Source organism: Camarhynchus parvulus, chromosome 13 (assembly GCF_901933205.1).
Source record: "Camarhynchus parvulus chromosome 13, STF_HiC, whole genome shotgun sequence".
NCBI classification, from domain to species: Eukaryota; Metazoa; Chordata; class Aves; order Passeriformes; family Thraupidae; genus Camarhynchus; species Camarhynchus parvulus.
The window spans coordinates 10,335,231-10,352,912 of NC_044583.1; the positions used below are offsets into that span (position 1 = coordinate 10,335,231).

Genomic DNA, 17,682 nt, shown 5'->3' on the forward strand with positions numbered 1-17,682 from the left:
AACAATACCTTGAAACTTCATTTGAAATTCTTCGGCCCAGAAGCACCAAGCCCTACACATTTAACATTGCACTGGAATCAGTGGGAATTATTTGCCTAGTATCTTGCATATCTGGAGGAAAGCAAAAAGCAGCTTTTATGATAAAGTCCCATGAAACATCAGCATTCTAAAAGCTTAGAAACCTGAAGTCAAAATAACTTTGTACTTTTTAAATGCATGCCCCACATCATATATACTCTCACTCAAGCATATAAGGAATTCAAATCTTTTATTTGATATCCATAAACCCATAAACGTTGCTATTCTATATTTCTATGCAGGAAGGCAGTTTTCCCCTAAAACATTATGCTTTTTAATAAACAACAAACTTTAATTCTATTGCGTGAAAGGGCTACAAATATACATTTTTTAATCAAGCAGACTACACAGATATCTTTGCTTTACAACTGGCACCTATGTTACTGGTACACTTGCTGGCTCACTTCTCAGAGCTCTTTGCCCAGTTTAGATCACCACTTTCTGAAATATGGGCAAACTGCAATTATTATTTGTTCAATTACGTGCTGAGGCAGGTATTGCAAATCCATTCCTTCCCCCTCCCACTCAACCAGCAGTCAGGGACCCCATTTTATTCACATGCAGATGTCACTGCACTCTACATCAGCCATCTAGTAGCACAAAATAACTTTCCAAAGTCTGGTACAATCGTCAGCAAGCCAGTTTTACTCCTGCTTTAAGGAAGCCCCAGCACGGGGCTGCCATGCTGACAGCAGATGGAGCTGCGAGGGTTCTCAGGGAACTTGCAGGAACAACAGTTCCGAGTGAAATCTGTTAACCCGGGGCTAGGAAAACAAGTATGCCTTTAATAGAAGGGATAAATGTCGACCCTTTCCTGGAAGGAATCACACACAGACAAACCAAAGACTTGAAAACTAAGCAATAAGAAATTCTGAACATTTTATATGAATGAAGCACATGCTTAACACAAACTATTTCTTCAAAACTACACAGTACATACGTTGATGGCAAAGTTCTATAGAAAAAATTGACCAACCATGTCAGCACGTCAAACTGCCTAGTACAAGATGGTGGATGCACACAAACTGCCAAAGTGAGAACGAGTATTTAAAAAACAGACCACATCCACGGATTAGTACTTCAAAAATTTCTCTGTCGAGTGTTTGAAAGCCACTAGCAAAAAAGTCAGTTAGGACCTTTACTGGCAACAAAATATTTACTACTCTAAGTACACAGAGATTTTAAAGCAGAGGAACACTTGCTTCAAACCTAGAAAAGCCTTAAAACCGTACGGAATTGATCCTAGGAAAAAAAATTAGACGTGTAAAGGTCAATGAACACAATGATTTATTTAAAAAATAAAAAACGTAAAAACCATTTTTCTTCCTTTACAGAAATGTTAAAAGTCAGTCATGGGATCCGAGTAGCTTTTGTAGAAAAAAACGTAGTATCCAGGCATCGAGTCCTTACAACAAAGGAACTTCCCCCCAACCCTCCCCAGTTTTTACTCCAGATCAGCAAGACACTTCCCACCCCGCACCCCCCAAAAAACAAATTAAAACAAGACATTTTCCGTTGCTAGTATAAAAACGACCAAGGTCCAAGTAATAATAAAAAAATAGAGTCCATCAATGACTGTAACACAAAATATGTGTATGTGGGGCCCAGTCCATCTTCAGAGAGAAAGAAGTGGCACAGGCAGCAGAGGCGACCCTCAGGGGGCATTTAGGAGCCGCTCCCACAGCAGGGAGGCATTTAAAAGGAGCTGCCCTTCGGCGAATGAGGGGAGAAACCATTTGGAAGCTGCCCCGTATCGAAGGGAGGGCTCTGCACGCCCCCCCATCAATGGGTATGGGCGCTCCAGCTCAGAAAGAGCCGCCCCCGTAGCCCCCCCCACCATAGCCTCCTCTGTACGGTCCACTGTTACTGCGGCCCCCCCAGTTGCCGCCCCCTCCTCCACCTCCTCCGCCGCTCTTCATGGGGCCGTAGGAGGACTGGTGCTGGCTGTAGCTGCCGAACCCGCCGTACCCGTTGCCGTAGTCTCCGCCTCCCCCTCCGCCGCCGCCTCCGTAGGAACCGCTGCCATAGGAGCCGTACCCGCCGCCTCCTCCCCCGCCGTAGCCGCCGTAGCTGTTGTAGCCGCCGCCTCCTTTGGAAAGCCCGTTGTGATCCCGGTTGCCGGAGCCGCCGCCACCCCGACCCCTTCCTCCTCTGCCTCCCCGGGAGGGCCTGGACGAGCCGCCGCCTCCCCCGCCCGCCTGGATGTCCTCCTTGGGCACGGCCTTCTTGACCTCCACTCGGTGGCCCTGGATCGGATGGAACTTGACCACGGCCGCCTTATCGGCGGCGTCGTGGTTCTGGAAGTAGACGAAACCGAAGCCGCGCTTTTTCCCGCTCTGTTTGTCGGCGATGATCTCGGCCTTCTCCACGGGGCCGAACTGGCTGAAGTGTTGCACCAGGTCCCCTTCGCCCACGTCCCCTTTGAGGCCGCCCACGAAGAGCTTCTTCACCTTGGCGTGAGCGCCGGGCTTGGCCGAGTCCTCCCGGGACACGGCCCGCTTCAGCTCCACCGCGTTCCCGTCCACCGCGTGGGGGGACGCGGCCATGGCGGCGTCCGCCTCCTCCACTGCCGAGTAGGTGACGAAGCCGAAGCATCGGGAGCGCTTGGTCTGCGGGTTGAGCACGACCACGCAGTCGGTGAGGGTGCCGTAGGCTGCGAAGTGCTCCCGCAGCCCGGCCTCCGTGGTCTGCACGTTCAGCCCGCCGATGAACAGCTTGCACAGCTGCGAGTTCTCCATGCTGCCTCCGGGGCCGCGCCTGGGCCTGCCGCCGAGACTCCTCCTCCTGTTCGGGGGCAGCTCCGGAGGCTTTTTCCCCTCCTGCTCCGTCTTGCCGCTTCTTCCTCCTGCGAGCAACGCGACCTCACGGCTGCGGCGGCCGCCGGCGGTAGCTGCCTCGGCGCGGCCCGGCGCCTCCGCTCCGCCTCACCTGACCGGCAGCACAGTCGGGGCGTCCCCGGTGCCGCCGCTCCCCCGGAAAGGCGGGCGGGGGTGGGCGCGAACACAGGCGCGCACAAAATGGCGGCAGCAGCTTCTCGGGAGCGCGGCCGGCGACTGGTGCCCACACAAAGGGGCCGCCGGGAGCCCCGTCCCCCGCGCCTTCCTCCCCCGCCGTCACAGCCAATGAGAGCGATACGCCGGCGCCGTCCGCCACTCACCTTTAAGGGGCGTGGCTTAAGCCGCGATGGACGTGCGCAGCAACCAATGAAAAGGCACGACCTCCGCAAAAGTCCCGGGGCTCGCCGACGACAGACGCATCGGGCAGCCAATAGAAACGCGGGACGCATTCCGCGCGCGCCGGGCGGAGGGGCGGGGCAGGCTGCGTCAATGCGCCGGGCCCGCGGCCGGCAGCCAATGGGACGCCGCCTCCGGCTCGGCGCGCGCTCCCTCCCCGTTGGGCCGCGCCCGCGGGGCGGGGCAGCGCGCGGGGGGCCGGGCGCGCGGGAGCGTTTGAACCGCAGGGACCGTTGGGCGCCCCCCGCGCGCGCCCCCAATGGCGGAGCCCGGCAGGGGCTCGGGGCCTCCCCTCAGAGCGCGGCGGGAGCCCCGGGGCGCTGCTGGCCTGAGCTCCCCGCTCCAGCCCACAGCACATGGACAGGGTCCGTCCGGATGGTTCTGGGGTATCCTCAGGGAGGCACGGTCCACATCCCGTCTGTCCCAGGACTCGTCACTGCGCTGTAAAGAAGTTCTTCCTCACGTTCCTGTGAAACTCTCTGTGGATCCCTTTCTGCCGCTGCCTCGTGTTCCCGTGGCTGGCGCTGTGAGGCGGAGCCCGGCCAGCGCCTCTGGGTACCGCCCCTGTGGACACGGACGCTGCCGGTACCCGCTGGGCACGGCCCCGGCCGGGCTCCGGGACGCCCCTGTGCCCACACCTCACCCTGCCCTCCCCGGGCTTTAACCCTCCGGGCCGCCCCTGTGCCCACACCTCACCCTGCCCTCCCCGGGCTTTAACCCTCCGGGCCGCCCCTGTGCCCACACCTCACCCTGCCCTCCCCGGGCTTTAACCCTCCGGGCCGCCCCTGTGCCCACACCTCACCCTGCCCTCGCCTTCTCCGTCCCTCCGGACTGCACTCCCCGGCGTTTAACCCTCCACTCCACCCTGCGTCTGTCTGCTCCGGGCAGCCGCGGCTCTTCCCTCGTTTGTGCCCCTCTTCCCCTTGGCAGCCCGCTCCCAGCGGGGACAGGGTGACAGGAACAGCCTCAGGGTGTGCCAGAGAAGGTTTAGGTTGGATATCGGGGAAGGATTCTTCACGGAAAACGCTGTCCAGCCCTGGCACAGCTGCCCAGGGCAGTGATGGGCTCGCCTGTCTGGAGGGATTTAAAAGACAGTGCGGATGTAACGCTTGGGGGGTCACGGTGCAGTGGTGGCTTTGGCAGTGCTGCAGGAAGGGTTCGATTCGATCATCTTGAAGGGCTTTTCCAACCTCAACATTTCTGTGATTCCGTCTCACTCACTATTCCTGCTACCGATTCCTCCCCTGCTTTCCCTTTCTCTTTCCAACCCTATCACAGCCTACTAACCCTTAAATCTCTCCTTAGCTCTGAAAAGGAGGCATTTTCTCAGAAAAACAATTAGAGCTGTTCAAGAGTGTGTAAGCCCTGTGGAGTGATGAATAGTGAGAGAGTTTTCCTTTTTTTTCCTCTTATAGTACATTAAACATTGCTGTCATGAAGACTGCAGCATTACTTTCAACTAAGTGAATTTTTCATTAGAAAGATTTTTTTTTTCGGTCTTGCACCCACTAGGGTTTATGTTAAAAATTAAGCAGGAGCTAAGAATGGCTGCTGTTTTGCATTAGGCACTGTCAGGATGTAGTTTCAAGTTTCCTGAACTGATCCTGCCTTTTCCCATGTGCCAGCCTTGATGCTTCTGCAAACACACAGTGATCCACATAAGAGAACTGAGACAGCCATAAATGGTTTTATCACGACAAAGGACTTGCTTTTCATCTGACCCAGCTTTTTGAAACATTTTTTTGTGTGACCTGCTGGTGCTGGCAGGAGAGAAGAAGCAGAAATGCAGCATCCCCCTGATGGGGATCAATTGGAAATGCTCCCTTGGAGACAGACACAAGAGGAACATTGGCTGTGCTAGGAGGTTGGTTAACCACAGCCCCAGAGGAAATCCAGAGAGGCTGAACATGCTTTTGTCTCACAGGCTATGGTTATCATTACCTGTAGCATTGGTACTTGCAATACAGTAATCTGATTTGACTCAGATTAGATTTTTTTTATGTTATAGCCATGTCTGTAGTAAGAGTAACCTATTAAATGCCTGTGTTTGGCAATCACAAGGAAAGTTGTCACAAGTTTAGATCCATTTATCTCAATGCATGAACTGACACCATCATTTTATCTAGTTTAAGAAAAGAGAATATCCCATAATGTCACTGAAATATTTGTGAGTTTTAAATAACCAAACATATCCTACTGTACTAAATAAAAATCTTCCCAGAGGCTGTCTGCAAGCTGCACATAAATTACAGGAAATACAAAGCTATTTTGTGTACTCATTGTTGTAAGAGCTGTATGGCCCTTCACAAGATAAATTAGTATGTGTCATGTGGAAAATAATCCATGAGTTTTATAGACCTATAGTAATTTAGAGCAAAATGGATGAAAAATTAAGAGGAGCTAATTATGGCCTCAAGAGATAACAAAGAAAACAAAGCTTGTTTTCAGGCACTTTCTCTCCCTGAAAGCAAGACAGACAAGTAGGCCAAGAGCAGATCAAAGAAAAAAGTCACAGCTTGCATCAGGAGGAGATGAGGCTCTTTAAGATGTGAGTAAATCAGTAGGAAAATTCAGCTGCTGACTCAATTCAGATGTAGCCCAAATTCTTCCTCTTCATTTACACTTTCAACTGGTTGGTTAATGAAAGGAAAACACCTTTAAGATGCACATATCCATGTCTTACAGGTGGAAATATCTCCTCTGGAAACGCACAAAGGCCAGACTGCACTTGGCCTGGTGTCCTTCTGTCCTGCCATGCCCCCACCTTTCCCAGCTGCCAGAGTGAGCTTAGGCTGTTCATTCACAGCTTCACTCAAAACCTGCTCCAAGGGCTGAGATTAAATATCTTAATGGGACATTTTAATTAATGTTTTAGGAAGAAGGAAAACCAAATCATGTTCATGCACACACCTTTCCAGTTATTCAGAAGAAATCATTCTACCCAGAGTCCACAGGAGGGCATTGCTGCTCAAGAGATTGAAAACCAGAGAGAGATCTGAGCAGTCCCTTCCCAACACATCTTCCTGTGTTACCAAATATTCTTAGTAAAAGCTGATGCAGAATAAACTATTAAGGAATTCTTTATATCAATTTTTGTCATTCAAGAAACATAACTTTTTCATGCTATTTAATGGGTCCAAACTGCCAAGATGGAAAGCGAATAATGAAGTTTTGGAAAAGAGCATGAAGGGCAATAGAGAAACATCACGAAGTCAGAAGCAGTTCATAAGTTATAAATATTTTATCTAAACCCTCATATAAACATAAAGTCATGTCTTTTTAACTAGTTTCAACATATTTCATAATGCGGCTTCCACTGTTGGCAGGCATTGATTATTTTTTAAAGCAATTTATGTATATCATTTGAATTTTTAATGAGTTTAAGTATTTTTTTTAGTATAGTACAATGCTCTAGACTTAGGTTTAGTTTGACCTTTCAGCAGACAGAAAGCAGTAGAAGTTTCATGCAGACTGTTTGCTGAATTAGTTCTGCATTCACATTGAAGACTGTAACATTATCACCTTAGCTACACACACATTTCACCCAGATTTTTTAACTGTGGGAACAGTTTGGAAAACAAGGGATTCAACTATAACTTCCCACATCAATCTGAGATACTCACAGAGGCAAAGATTTTTATTTTCATAATTTCAGTGAGATATTATTCGACTTTTGGAAGGCGCATTCCTACCCAAACCAACACCTCAGCAGAGTGTAATTGTGGGGTTCATAGGGAGCATTACAAAAATACTTCTGAAAGATGTACAGCTGTCCTTGAGAAGTCTTGCCTTTTTGGCAAAAGTTTGTCTTTCATTCTGTTCTGCTGTTTGCACTTTCATCTGCATAAACATCAAACCTGTCATCTTACTTTGGAGACTTTCATGAATTAGTAGTGATCAGGAGGGAGGTTTTTTGTTGAAAAAGATTAAAAAATACTGAGAGGCAACTAGACAGACTTTTACCCCCCTAAAGTCTGAACATGACACTCCTCAGGATAAAAATCTCTGCCTTGTGTAAATTCAGATGGGGAATAAAACACTACCCCTCTCTTGCATTTGCTTAATGCAGAAGAAGATAACCTACAGATAAAAAGGTAACAGAATAACCCACAGGTACTATTTCTTCAGTAAGTAGTATCAAAGTTTATCTGTTAAACAAAATCTTCACGGAGCCCTTTCTAAGGGGAGTTTGCTGAAGAAAGAAACACACCTTTGTGAAGGGTGAAGTGGAAAGTCATCAGAGAATTGAATTTGCATCCTTTTCTTTGGATTTAAGTTACCATTCTTCCTTAAACCCTGCCCTTCCTCCTCTTCCCTCTGAAGTTCAATTTCTCTTTTCCTCTTTCATCTTTTCACTCTTCTTTTATAATTCATTATTTCCTTTCTTCTCTTTCCTAAAATTGTATATAAAAGCTGGCCATAATTTGAAGTGATGGGATGAAAGTAAGGCAGCAAAATACAGTCTCAAAAGTCAAGATTCTTGTGAAGGATCAAAGAATGTAGTGACGCTATGACAGATGTGAGAGGGGAGAATTTTCACTGTATTTTATCTGAGACAGACCAGGATCCTAAGTTTTGCCAAAGGAAGACCTGGAGCCAGCAACAATCTCAGCCACACTCTGCTCTTTTTCCTCTGCAAATTTTTCATTATGTATTTTCCAATTAAATTAAAATCTACTTGCTTTTATTTTCTTCCCCTTAGCTATTTCTAGATTCCAACTCTTTCTCATTCCACAGAACATCTGTGGGGTGGGTTTGTGGTGCTTTTGCATGACTGATGTTAAACTTTGCTTGAACACAGCAGGAAGAGCTGAGCTCTGAAGCTCAGTAGGTACCTGCCTGAGATTAGTTGAAAGACATCCATGCTATTTAAAAAAATTTAAATGAGGTGGTGTGAAATGAAACTTTCTAGACAAGAAATAGCACTCTAGAATTTCTGGGTTTAATCCAGAAAATCGAAATGCTTGTTACAGTTTGAACCATGCTGGAAAACTGAAACAGACTGAGATTAATGGGAAAAACCTTTTGATTATTTTAGTTCTTAATTAACAATTAGGACCCTGAAAGATGTCATGCCATGAGAACAGCAGGGTTTGGTGCTCACAGTGTTGTTATGAAAAGACTCTAGAATGGGAAAGAACAAACCAGAAGTACAAATTGTCATATTCCCCCCAAATCTGTGAGCTATTGAAATAATTAATTTTTTGGCAGAGATGACTTTTGGTAAAAGTGAGTTGGAGAAGTTCTAGAAAACTACAAAGAATTGAATCAGAGTTTGGAAAGTGGAACCTCTTATAAAATATGAATTTATGCAGTCACACTCCTATTACAATTACTCATATATCTTATCTCATTTTCAGTGAGAAAAGTAACTTGGCTGACCCAAAAAATTAAGATGGTAACCTTCCAGCCAGGGAGTTTATTCATCTCCACCTCAGCTCTATGCCAACTGAATAAGGTCCAGAAATTAACCAACAGTTCAAGGCATGACACAATTTTAAAAATTAATATGTTATTATGAGTAACTCATTTATAGTTATATCAGATTTTTAAACAGTTGACTTTTCATTCTAGTCATGAGCTAATTGAGAATCAAAATTGAGACCAGGCATCAAGGATATTGCAAAGGTGTCCTTAAGAGTATAATGGAGTGAAACCAAAAGTCCAGATAGTGAACATTAATTTTTTTGGTGACAATTATTTCCAATTAGGAAAAAACCTCTGAGTCATGGAGTAGGGCTTCAAGTTACACATGAACATCCATGGAGAAAAAGTCCCAGTGCATACTTAGCTGTTGCTAGTTGGCTCACATTATGAGCTATTTACTGAGAATCCCTTACTGGGGTGTTGGTCTCTCCACAGAACAGGAAAATGTGAGGGGAGTGTGTTTTTCCTCCATCACAGCATATTATCTTACTTTTATGGCATTAACCAGCACATCCAACACTAACATATGAGACTTCCAATTATTCTTATTTACTTTTCTATGCCTCTTTGAAGTGCTACGAAGAACAGTATTCATTAGGAAGCAATAATCCAGGAGAGAGATTTGCAGGTGTTGATTGATAAGAAGTTCAACACAAGCCAGCAAAGTGCATTTGAAAAATCTGACCTTGTCCTGGGCTGCATCAGGAGCAGTGTGACCAGCAGGATGATGGAGGGGGTTCTCCCTCCCTGCTGCACTCTTGTGAGACCCCACCTGCAGTGCTGCATCCAAAGGCTGGAGCAGCTCTGCTCTGGAGGTAGGCTGGGAGAGCTGGGAGTGCTCAGCCTGACAAGGGAAGGCTCCAGGGAGGCTTCAGAGAGCCCTTTCAGTGCTAAAGGGGCTCCAAGAGAGCTGGAGAGAGATTTTGGACAAGGGCCTGGAATGACAGGACAGGAGGGAGTGGCTTTGTAGTGACAGAGGGCAGAGTCAGGTGGGATTTGGGAAGAAATTCTTGACTGTGGGGGTGGTGAGTCATTGGAAGAAATCACCCAGAGAAGCTGTGGCTGCCCCATCCCTGGAAGTGTCCAAGGCCAGGCTGGATGGATCTTGGAACTGCCTTATCTAGTGGGAGGTGTCCCTGCCCATTGGAACTGGGTGATTTTAAGGTCCCTTCCAACCCAAACCAGTCTGTGATCCCATGACCCTTCAGAGATGTTACAGGTCTCTGAACCAGCTCTTGGCCTATCTGCTGTTAAAGAATTCCTTCATGTGGGAAGCTGAGAAATTGCATCTCTACTGTACATGTGCATCTCTACTGAATCTTGTTTCCTGAAGAAGGAGAATGCAACAGGCAGGAACAAGGACTACTGCACAGTTACATAGGAGAAACAAGTAAGTGAAAGCAAAAATGTAGAGTGATCAACCATCAGCAAAGATTCCTGCTGGCCAAGGAATCATGTAAATGCCAGAGCAAAAGGTGAACTTAGAGGAGTTAAATGTTATTTTCCACCAACAGGTTGTTGCCAATGCTACACAATTTATTACGAACTTCAAGTTTAAAAACCTATTATGGCACTTCACCTATCATTTAATAATGAGCAATTTAGACATGACAAGACCATTGCTAAAAAGTAAATACAATTCTGCTATCCATTAACCTTTTTTGCAAACAGACACTCCAGCATTTGGCTGAAAAAACACATTGTGATCCCTCCTCCAGAGCCATGGGTGCCACTCAGCATACGTACCTTTGACATCAGGATTAAACACACCAGGAGCAGCTACACCCACAAGCCTCTGGTGCTGGATGTGATCTAATTCACAACAGCTTACAACACAATAAAATCCACACGAGGCAGCAGGCTGATACAACTGTAAAAATCAATGGATCATATGTTAAAGACCCCACTTTTTCCACAAATGAAGGACTGCATGCAGAATTATATTAGAAACAGAGGCATGTGTAAATAAGCAAAATGACCTTTGAAATTTAGAAATAGAATCAGAACATCTTTTCATTTTATTGACTTATTTGCTTCATAAGTAGATATGCATTTTTATGGCCTGTTCTGATGCTTATCTATCACATTGCATGTTCAGGTCCTGATTAACTTCCTGGGGTTACACTAAAACCAGAAGCAGAATTTCTAAAGTGCTTTGGCAAAGCTTTGTTTTTATAGTAATACTGACATAATCAAACCCAACAAGCTCCAGAAATGCTTTCGAAAAATATATTCCCATTGCTTGATTGCAGCATTTTTTGTTAAAATATCAGAATTTCCAAACCACACCTAGAATAAAAAGCACTGGGTTAAACTAAAGAGAAGGAAGTTTTATGGAGAGGTGTTAAGGCAGTCTTCCTAGCAGTCAATTAGGCACTTGAATCCAAGATCTCCACAGATGGTTAAAAAACAATCTGGACAAACAGATCATGAATAGACTCAAATACATGAAAAGCAGGATGTTCATCTGGTCACAGGGTCACAAATGTTCTTTCCACCCTGCACCTATTTTATTCAAATACTATAGAATGACAACCAACTATATTTTTAGATAATTAGTTCTGAATTGCACTTCAGTACAGCATCAGTATTGCTCATCCCAAAAATCCTACTGCTTTTTGAAAACCATTCTCTTAAAAAAAACAGACTGAGATACTGGAAGTTAAATGGACCCAGGTAAAAATGCAAGAGTTTATAGAGCAACTTACCAGATTGCAAGTCCTAAGAAAAGCAGTTCCTTTCCCACTCCATAAATGTTCCTTTTAAATATTTAGTGAGTAAGCTGAATGCTTATTTTTATAAACATGTGTCTACAAAACATATGGACTCTTACTGAAAAAAAAATAAAGCCCCTTTTCACTATGTGCTAGTGCAGTGTGCTATGCCTTGCTTTTCAGGAATACTGGTTTTATCTGAGGAGTATAAGCTAAAATATAGATTTATAATGAAAATCTGATTATCTTAATTGCAATAAAGCAAATGACACACTTAATAGGATGTGCATGCTCCTTCCAAGCAGCTTATTGTATTGCTGTATCAGTTAAGAAAGCAATATGCCATCTGCAGATGTTTATGTATGAAATCCTGCAGAGGGAAAACATTTGAACTACAGAACACATTAAATAATTGAAAATGAAATTGCATGATAAGGTGTTTGACAGGGTGCAGGGAAGCAGCACAGTGGAGGAAAATCCATCCCCATGACTACTGGTCCTTCCTCCTCCCTGCTCACTGCTGTTCGTCTCCTCGTGGATTCCAGAGCTCGTTTTATTCCTCAGCAGCCTTCCCACAGCCTGGCAGCCTCAGCACTGCTGCAAAGTGGGGATCTGTGCTTTGATACAGACAGAAGAAAGGAGAGTTTAAGTGTGGCTTTAGCAGACATGGCTTTGCTCTGGACTCTTCATACAGAAAGAAGATGTGTTTGCTGGCTCTGAAGGAAAGGAAAAATTGTTAAAGCAGTGTGGATATGACTTGAATTTTTCATCAGGTAAGAAGTCAGAAAATCAATAGAACTATGACAAAAGTTACTGAAATATCTTTTAAAGCATTATTTTATTCTCTGTAACCTATATTTAAAATTGAATGTAAATTTTCCTCCACATTTTATCTGTGCAATACTTAGGAACTTAACAAACAAGGTTTGTAATTGAAACATTTGTTGGTCACCTTGAAAGGATGGGACTGTTCATCTTTAGCATAGGTAAGAAAATACTTAGGAAAGAAAGCCTTTCTAAAACTCCTTTTATTTTAAACCTTTCTTTTGCTTATGAACATTTCAGTAATGTTTCTGCAGATAGAGGAATGAAACAAGACTGGGGGTTTATAATATCTTACAGTGTAAAACTCTTACTATGGTAGAGAATCTTTTCCAAAATGCATGGATTAGAGCTTGAAGCAATTAGTTCTTTTTGTTAAACACTTCAATTCTGGTATCAGTTGTAGCTGCGATCCAAGGATGCTGATTCCAATAACATTTATTTATTAGATTAAGAAATGCCAGTATGTATTACAATATAGTTCAACATGCTGTAGTAAATAGTAGAGTAACTTATTTTTTAATGCTATGAATGCTCCAGATGTTTACCAAGACAGATGAATTTGTTTTATTGCCAAGGAAATGTTTAAATTGCCTGACAGAATGGTGTGTACTAAAGACTGCACTCTTTAATTCCTGGCACAAACCAAAGAGTGAAAAGAAATTGCACATTTTCCTGAGAAAAGGACAGTGTAGATGGTGTGCCTAAAACTGATGTAGCAAGTGAACTGATCAGGTCAGTACAGGGACTTTTCCCAAACAGAAAATTCCAGAGAAGCCCTGCCATCCTGAATTCTTGGGAGAGGACAGTCAGAATTTGCTATCAAACTGTGTTGTGCATCCATAGAGAAATAAACAAGCCTAGCAAATAGTGCATAAAATATTACAAACTTGGCTCAGCCTCATGGCCTTTTGAGTCCCCCACAGCTTCTCCTACTCACATAAAAAGCAGGGAAGAGCAGAGTTTGTCTTTGAAGGCATCAGGTTTGTGCCAGCCAGGTGGACACCACAGGCACTGCAGGGAAACATCACCCCTGGGGCAAAGCAGCCAGGCTTTAGATCCTCACACTTCTGAAGTGGCAGCAAATCTCATTGGGGAACAACTGCCAATCTGCCATTTAGTGCCTCTGTCCTTCCAGCACAAACATCCTTGGGTGTGAGAAACCCAGCCAGGCAGCCAGGGCTGCCCCAGGGAAAGGTGGGTGACAGTGCCCTCCTGAAGGGGCTGCTTCTCATCTATTTGAGTCTTTTTGTGATATGTGTATATATATGTGTATATACATACCCAGCCACACCATCAGGTTCTGCATGGGGCAGTCAGTCACAGTCCCTGGCCTCAGGAGCAGAAGAGTTTGTGGAGCCTGGTGGGAGTACCCAGCTCTTGTTCTTGCCCTGCTGAACTAGGGACACCTGCAAGGGACTGCAAAATCTGTCAGAGCCTCCAGACTTCCATGGCTTTTGCAGCAGGATTGTAGAGTTTTCCATGACATTCCCCAATGATATACGGTCTCCTCAAGCTAGGTCTTATAAGCTCTTGGAGCTTTTTATCACACCCAAGATAGCTCAGCTACCTTAGAAGGCATGAAATCAACAGGATGGCTTCTGGGGTAGTGTTGGAAACAGAAAAGTTTTAACAAAAGGCAAAATAACAAAACTCTTTACAGAAAAAACCAAACCAGATGCGAGAGGTTTTTGCTCCTGGTAAAACACTGCACAAAAGTGATTCATTTCTTTGTTTTCTTCTTTTTCTAGTAAATTGCTAGACAAGACTTTTTGGCTCCTGTCTAATTGGTTATCCTTAAGTTTAAAGTGAAGTCCCCAAAGTCATATGAGGTGTCTTTTTACTTCTGAGCTTTCTTCCTTTTTAAGGAGACAAAAGTTACTTTTGTCACTCTGTCAACAGAGAGCACATTCCTATACCCCAATACAGCTTTAACCAAGCCAGGTACATTCTGTAGGGAAACTACAGGGCTTAATGCTGGCTACAATTTAAGTCATTTTTAGGACATCAGGGCCACACAGAGTCACATATATCTGCAGCCACTTCCCACTCCAACATGACTGAGCTGATTGAAAAGGGTATTTTTTTAATCAGAATGAGAGTGGTAATAGATGCTCCAAAGGTGAGCATGGTGGTTTTTTGAGATTTTTTAGGATCCTAATTTGAAGCATCCAAACTTATGTCAATCAGAAGTATCAGGATAAAGCAGTCCAGGAAATAACTCTGCCTGCAATATTCTTTGAGTGTCTGTGGGAAAACAAGTATGGAATCATAATTCCAGTTCAACCCTGGATTTAGTGTTTAATTTTGCACAGGCAACCAAACTTTTAAGAATCTTTAGTGATTAAATAATGGCAATAATTTCTGTGAAAGGGCTGACAAATCTTCTACACATGAGCAGATTCTTTTCTAGTAATAATAAAACATCCACCTATCCCTTCTTCTTTTTATGTATGCTCTAACTTTTCACTGCTTCTTCATTCTCCTTTCTCCACAGGCTCTCAACACCATTACTAGGGGTGAAGAATGATCTCCTTCCAGCTAGTTTTCCAGTAATTTCACAGGGGAAATAAGGTGAGTTAAACTTGAGTTTTGATAGATATATGTGTAGAACATATATCCATTATCCATTTTTAAATTTTAAAATAGCTCTTTTCATACTTAGCTTTTCCTTTCCCAGGTTGGAAATAACCTCTTTCTGATGAGAAAGCTGGTGAGCCTTTAAATTAAGATTAACTTTTGCACTCAGTGACAAATTCAAACCCATCAAGATGTTATGTTGAACCTAACTCTTCCCATTAATATAAGTTTTAAAACCACAGAACTATTCTAATCCCAGATTTTTTTGCTTGACTACTGTTTGAGCTGAAAGAGGAGTTATTTTCTGTATAACTACAATGTGAGCTTTATTTTGTTTACATTTTTCTCAGGTTAGATTTAGGAAAAAGGACATACTATCTTCAATGCATCAGTAGAACAGGAAACTCCCTTTTAAATATCATTCATAGAGGTTTTGAATGCCATTTGATCTCAAGCACACATAACTTTGATTTATTCAAGAGGATTGGGTGTATTAACTCACATTGCTTTGCAGTTCTAAAGAAAACCTGAGTGTGATGTCTAAGCTAGCAGAGTGATGGCAGGACCCAATTCTTCTTTTCTGGTAATACAAAAGCAACAGATTATCCTCATTGGAATCCATTAAACCTTCTTAAACCTTCAGCAGGGATAGACCTTAGAATACTTTATTCTGAAAAGCAAACTTCATCCACAACTGGTAAAAGAGGATTTGTGTGAAAGTGTGTGTACAAGTTCAGCCAGAGCTGCTATCACAGCTGTTTCTTGTGCATCAGTTATAGATCTGTAGCACTGTCAGTGCAGAACCTCAGAGAGCTGACACCAACCTCCTTCCACAGGGATACATAAACCCACTGACAACCATCTGCTATTCCAGTGCTCTCATTAATCATGTTAGATTTGCTCCAAACTTTAAGGACACTGCTTACAATGATAGACCCACAGTACTCACTGCTTTGAAAATCTCCATCCAAAGTACATTCTAAGTAATGCAAGGTTTTGTCCATAGGTTGGAAGATGCTTCAGGATGGATAAAGCTGCTCAGCACCCCAGCGAGATCCTGAATCAAACTATCTCTAACATTAGCCTCTCTCAGTTCTTGAACTTTGATACATGCCACCTTTCCTCCCTTGCAGAATTCTTGCTAATTACAGCTTACACATTGGTTACACTGGTGGGGCTCGTTGGAAATCTTTGCCTGATTATTATAATAAAGAGACGGAAAGAAGCTCAAAATGTCACCAACATTTTGATTGCCAACCTCTCTTTATCAGATGTCTTGATCTGTATCATGTGCATTCCTGTCACAGTGGCATATACCTTAATGGACCACTGGATATTTGGGGAAGCAATGTGTAAAATAGGGTCTTTCATACAAAGCCTGTCTGTCTCAGTCTCCATTTTCTCACTTGTACTCATTGCTATTGAGAGATATCAGTTAATTGTGAACCCACGTGGCTGGAAGCCCAATATTTCACATGCTTATTGGGGAATTCTTTTCATCTGGGGGCTTTCCCTCATCATATCCACTCCTTTTTTAGTATTCCACCAAATAACAGATGAACCTTTCAAACATTTGTCCTTCCACAGTGATTTCTACAAGAACAAGGTGGCTTGCATTGAGGCTTGGCCATCTCTTACAGAGAGGCTGATTTTCACCACCAGCCTGCTGGTTTTCCAGTACTGCTTCCCACTGGGCTTTATTTTTATCTGCTATCTCAGGATATTCATGTGTCTTCGAAGGAGAAGGGGTAAAATAGACAGGATGAGAGAGAATGAGAACAGGCTGAGTGAAAACAAAAGGATCAATATGATGCTGGTGTCAATCGTGGTGACCTTTGCAGCTTGCTGGCTGCCTCTCAATATATTCAATGTGGTTTTTGACTGGAACTACGAGGCACTAATGAGCTGTAATCACAACCTGGCATTTACAGTCTGCCACCTTGTGGCCATGATCTCAACATGTATCAATCCCATCTTTTATGGATTTCTGAACAGGAACTTTCAGAAGGATTTGGTAGTGTTAGCGCACCACTGCAGGTGCTCAGCATCACAAGAGGAATATGAAAATATTGCCCTTTCAAACCTGCAAACAGATGCATCTAAGGGGTCTCTGAAGTTAAATAATCCCCATGTGGATATGTAAAATAATCTAATTGCAGTTTCCAAAATTCTGGTTTTTGCTGCAGATGGCCTCTTTCTGCAGGTCTTGGTCATATTACCACCAAATTTAGAGAAGTCTTTGCTATTTAGTTCAGCAAAACCAGGATTATGCTCCCATAGGCATAGTCTTAACAAGTACTTTATGATAGTATTAATGCTGGTAAAACCACTTCCAACAGCCCTAAAGATCAATCATAATAAATTACAAACAGTATTAACATACTTTTTTAAATCCACAGTTTCCCAGTCACTGGCATCTACCTTAACTCCAATAAAAATGTTTCCATTTCAACCACTGATGGGGTTGTCCTTCCTAAACACCTGTTCAGGTAAACCCTGAGCACTGCTATTCCTAACTTCAGCAGCCTTTCACACACTGTTTTCTGGCATTTTTGTTTTCCAGCCCTACACCAATCTGCAGTTTAGAGGCAGTTCACACTGTAAGGAAGGCCCTGGAAGTTATCCTAAGACTCCACCACCTTCCTTTCAGCCCCCTCATGCAGTTTGTTTTGGCTTAGGACAAGTTCAGCCCAGAAATTTTAACAAGGGAAAAGATTAGAGCTGGATTTTTTTTTATTATTTTATGAACACTAAAACAGGACCCATTTGATGTACTGCAAGTTTTACTCAGAATGATGTTGTTCAAGATGAAATATATATTTAGCATT

General features: G+C 43.8%; 2 protein-coding genes across 2 annotated transcripts; one reads left to right on the forward strand and one right to left on the reverse strand.

The window, feature by feature from the left end:
- Nucleotides 1-251: 251 nt before the first annotated feature.
- HNRNPA0 (heterogeneous nuclear ribonucleoprotein A0) lies at nucleotides 252-3,173 on the reverse strand. The gene has a single exon (XM_030957408.1). The coding sequence runs from the start codon at nucleotides 2,814-2,816 to the stop codon at nucleotides 1,884-1,886; it is 933 nt and encodes a 310-aa protein (XP_030813268.1). The 5' UTR covers nucleotides 2,817-3,173; the 3' UTR covers nucleotides 252-1,883.
- Nucleotides 3,174-15,878: 12,705 nt separating this feature from the next.
- On the forward strand, nucleotides 15,879-16,997 carry LOC115908754 (neuropeptide Y receptor type 6-like). Its single transcript, XM_030957588.1, has one exon. The coding sequence runs from the start codon at nucleotides 15,879-15,881 to the stop codon at nucleotides 16,995-16,997; it is 1,119 nt and encodes a 372-aa protein (XP_030813448.1).
- The last annotated feature ends 685 nt before the right edge of the window (nucleotides 16,998-17,682 follow it).

Excerpts from the sequence above, each read along its gene's own strand:
- LOC115908754 (XM_030957588.1), top strand. The coding sequence starts at position 15,879 with ATGGATAAAGCTGCTCAGCACCCCAGCGAGATCCTGAATCAAACTATC.
- HNRNPA0 (XM_030957408.1), bottom strand. The coding sequence starts at position 2,816 with ATGGAGAACTCGCAGCTGTGCAAGCTGTTCATCGGCGGGCTGAACGTG.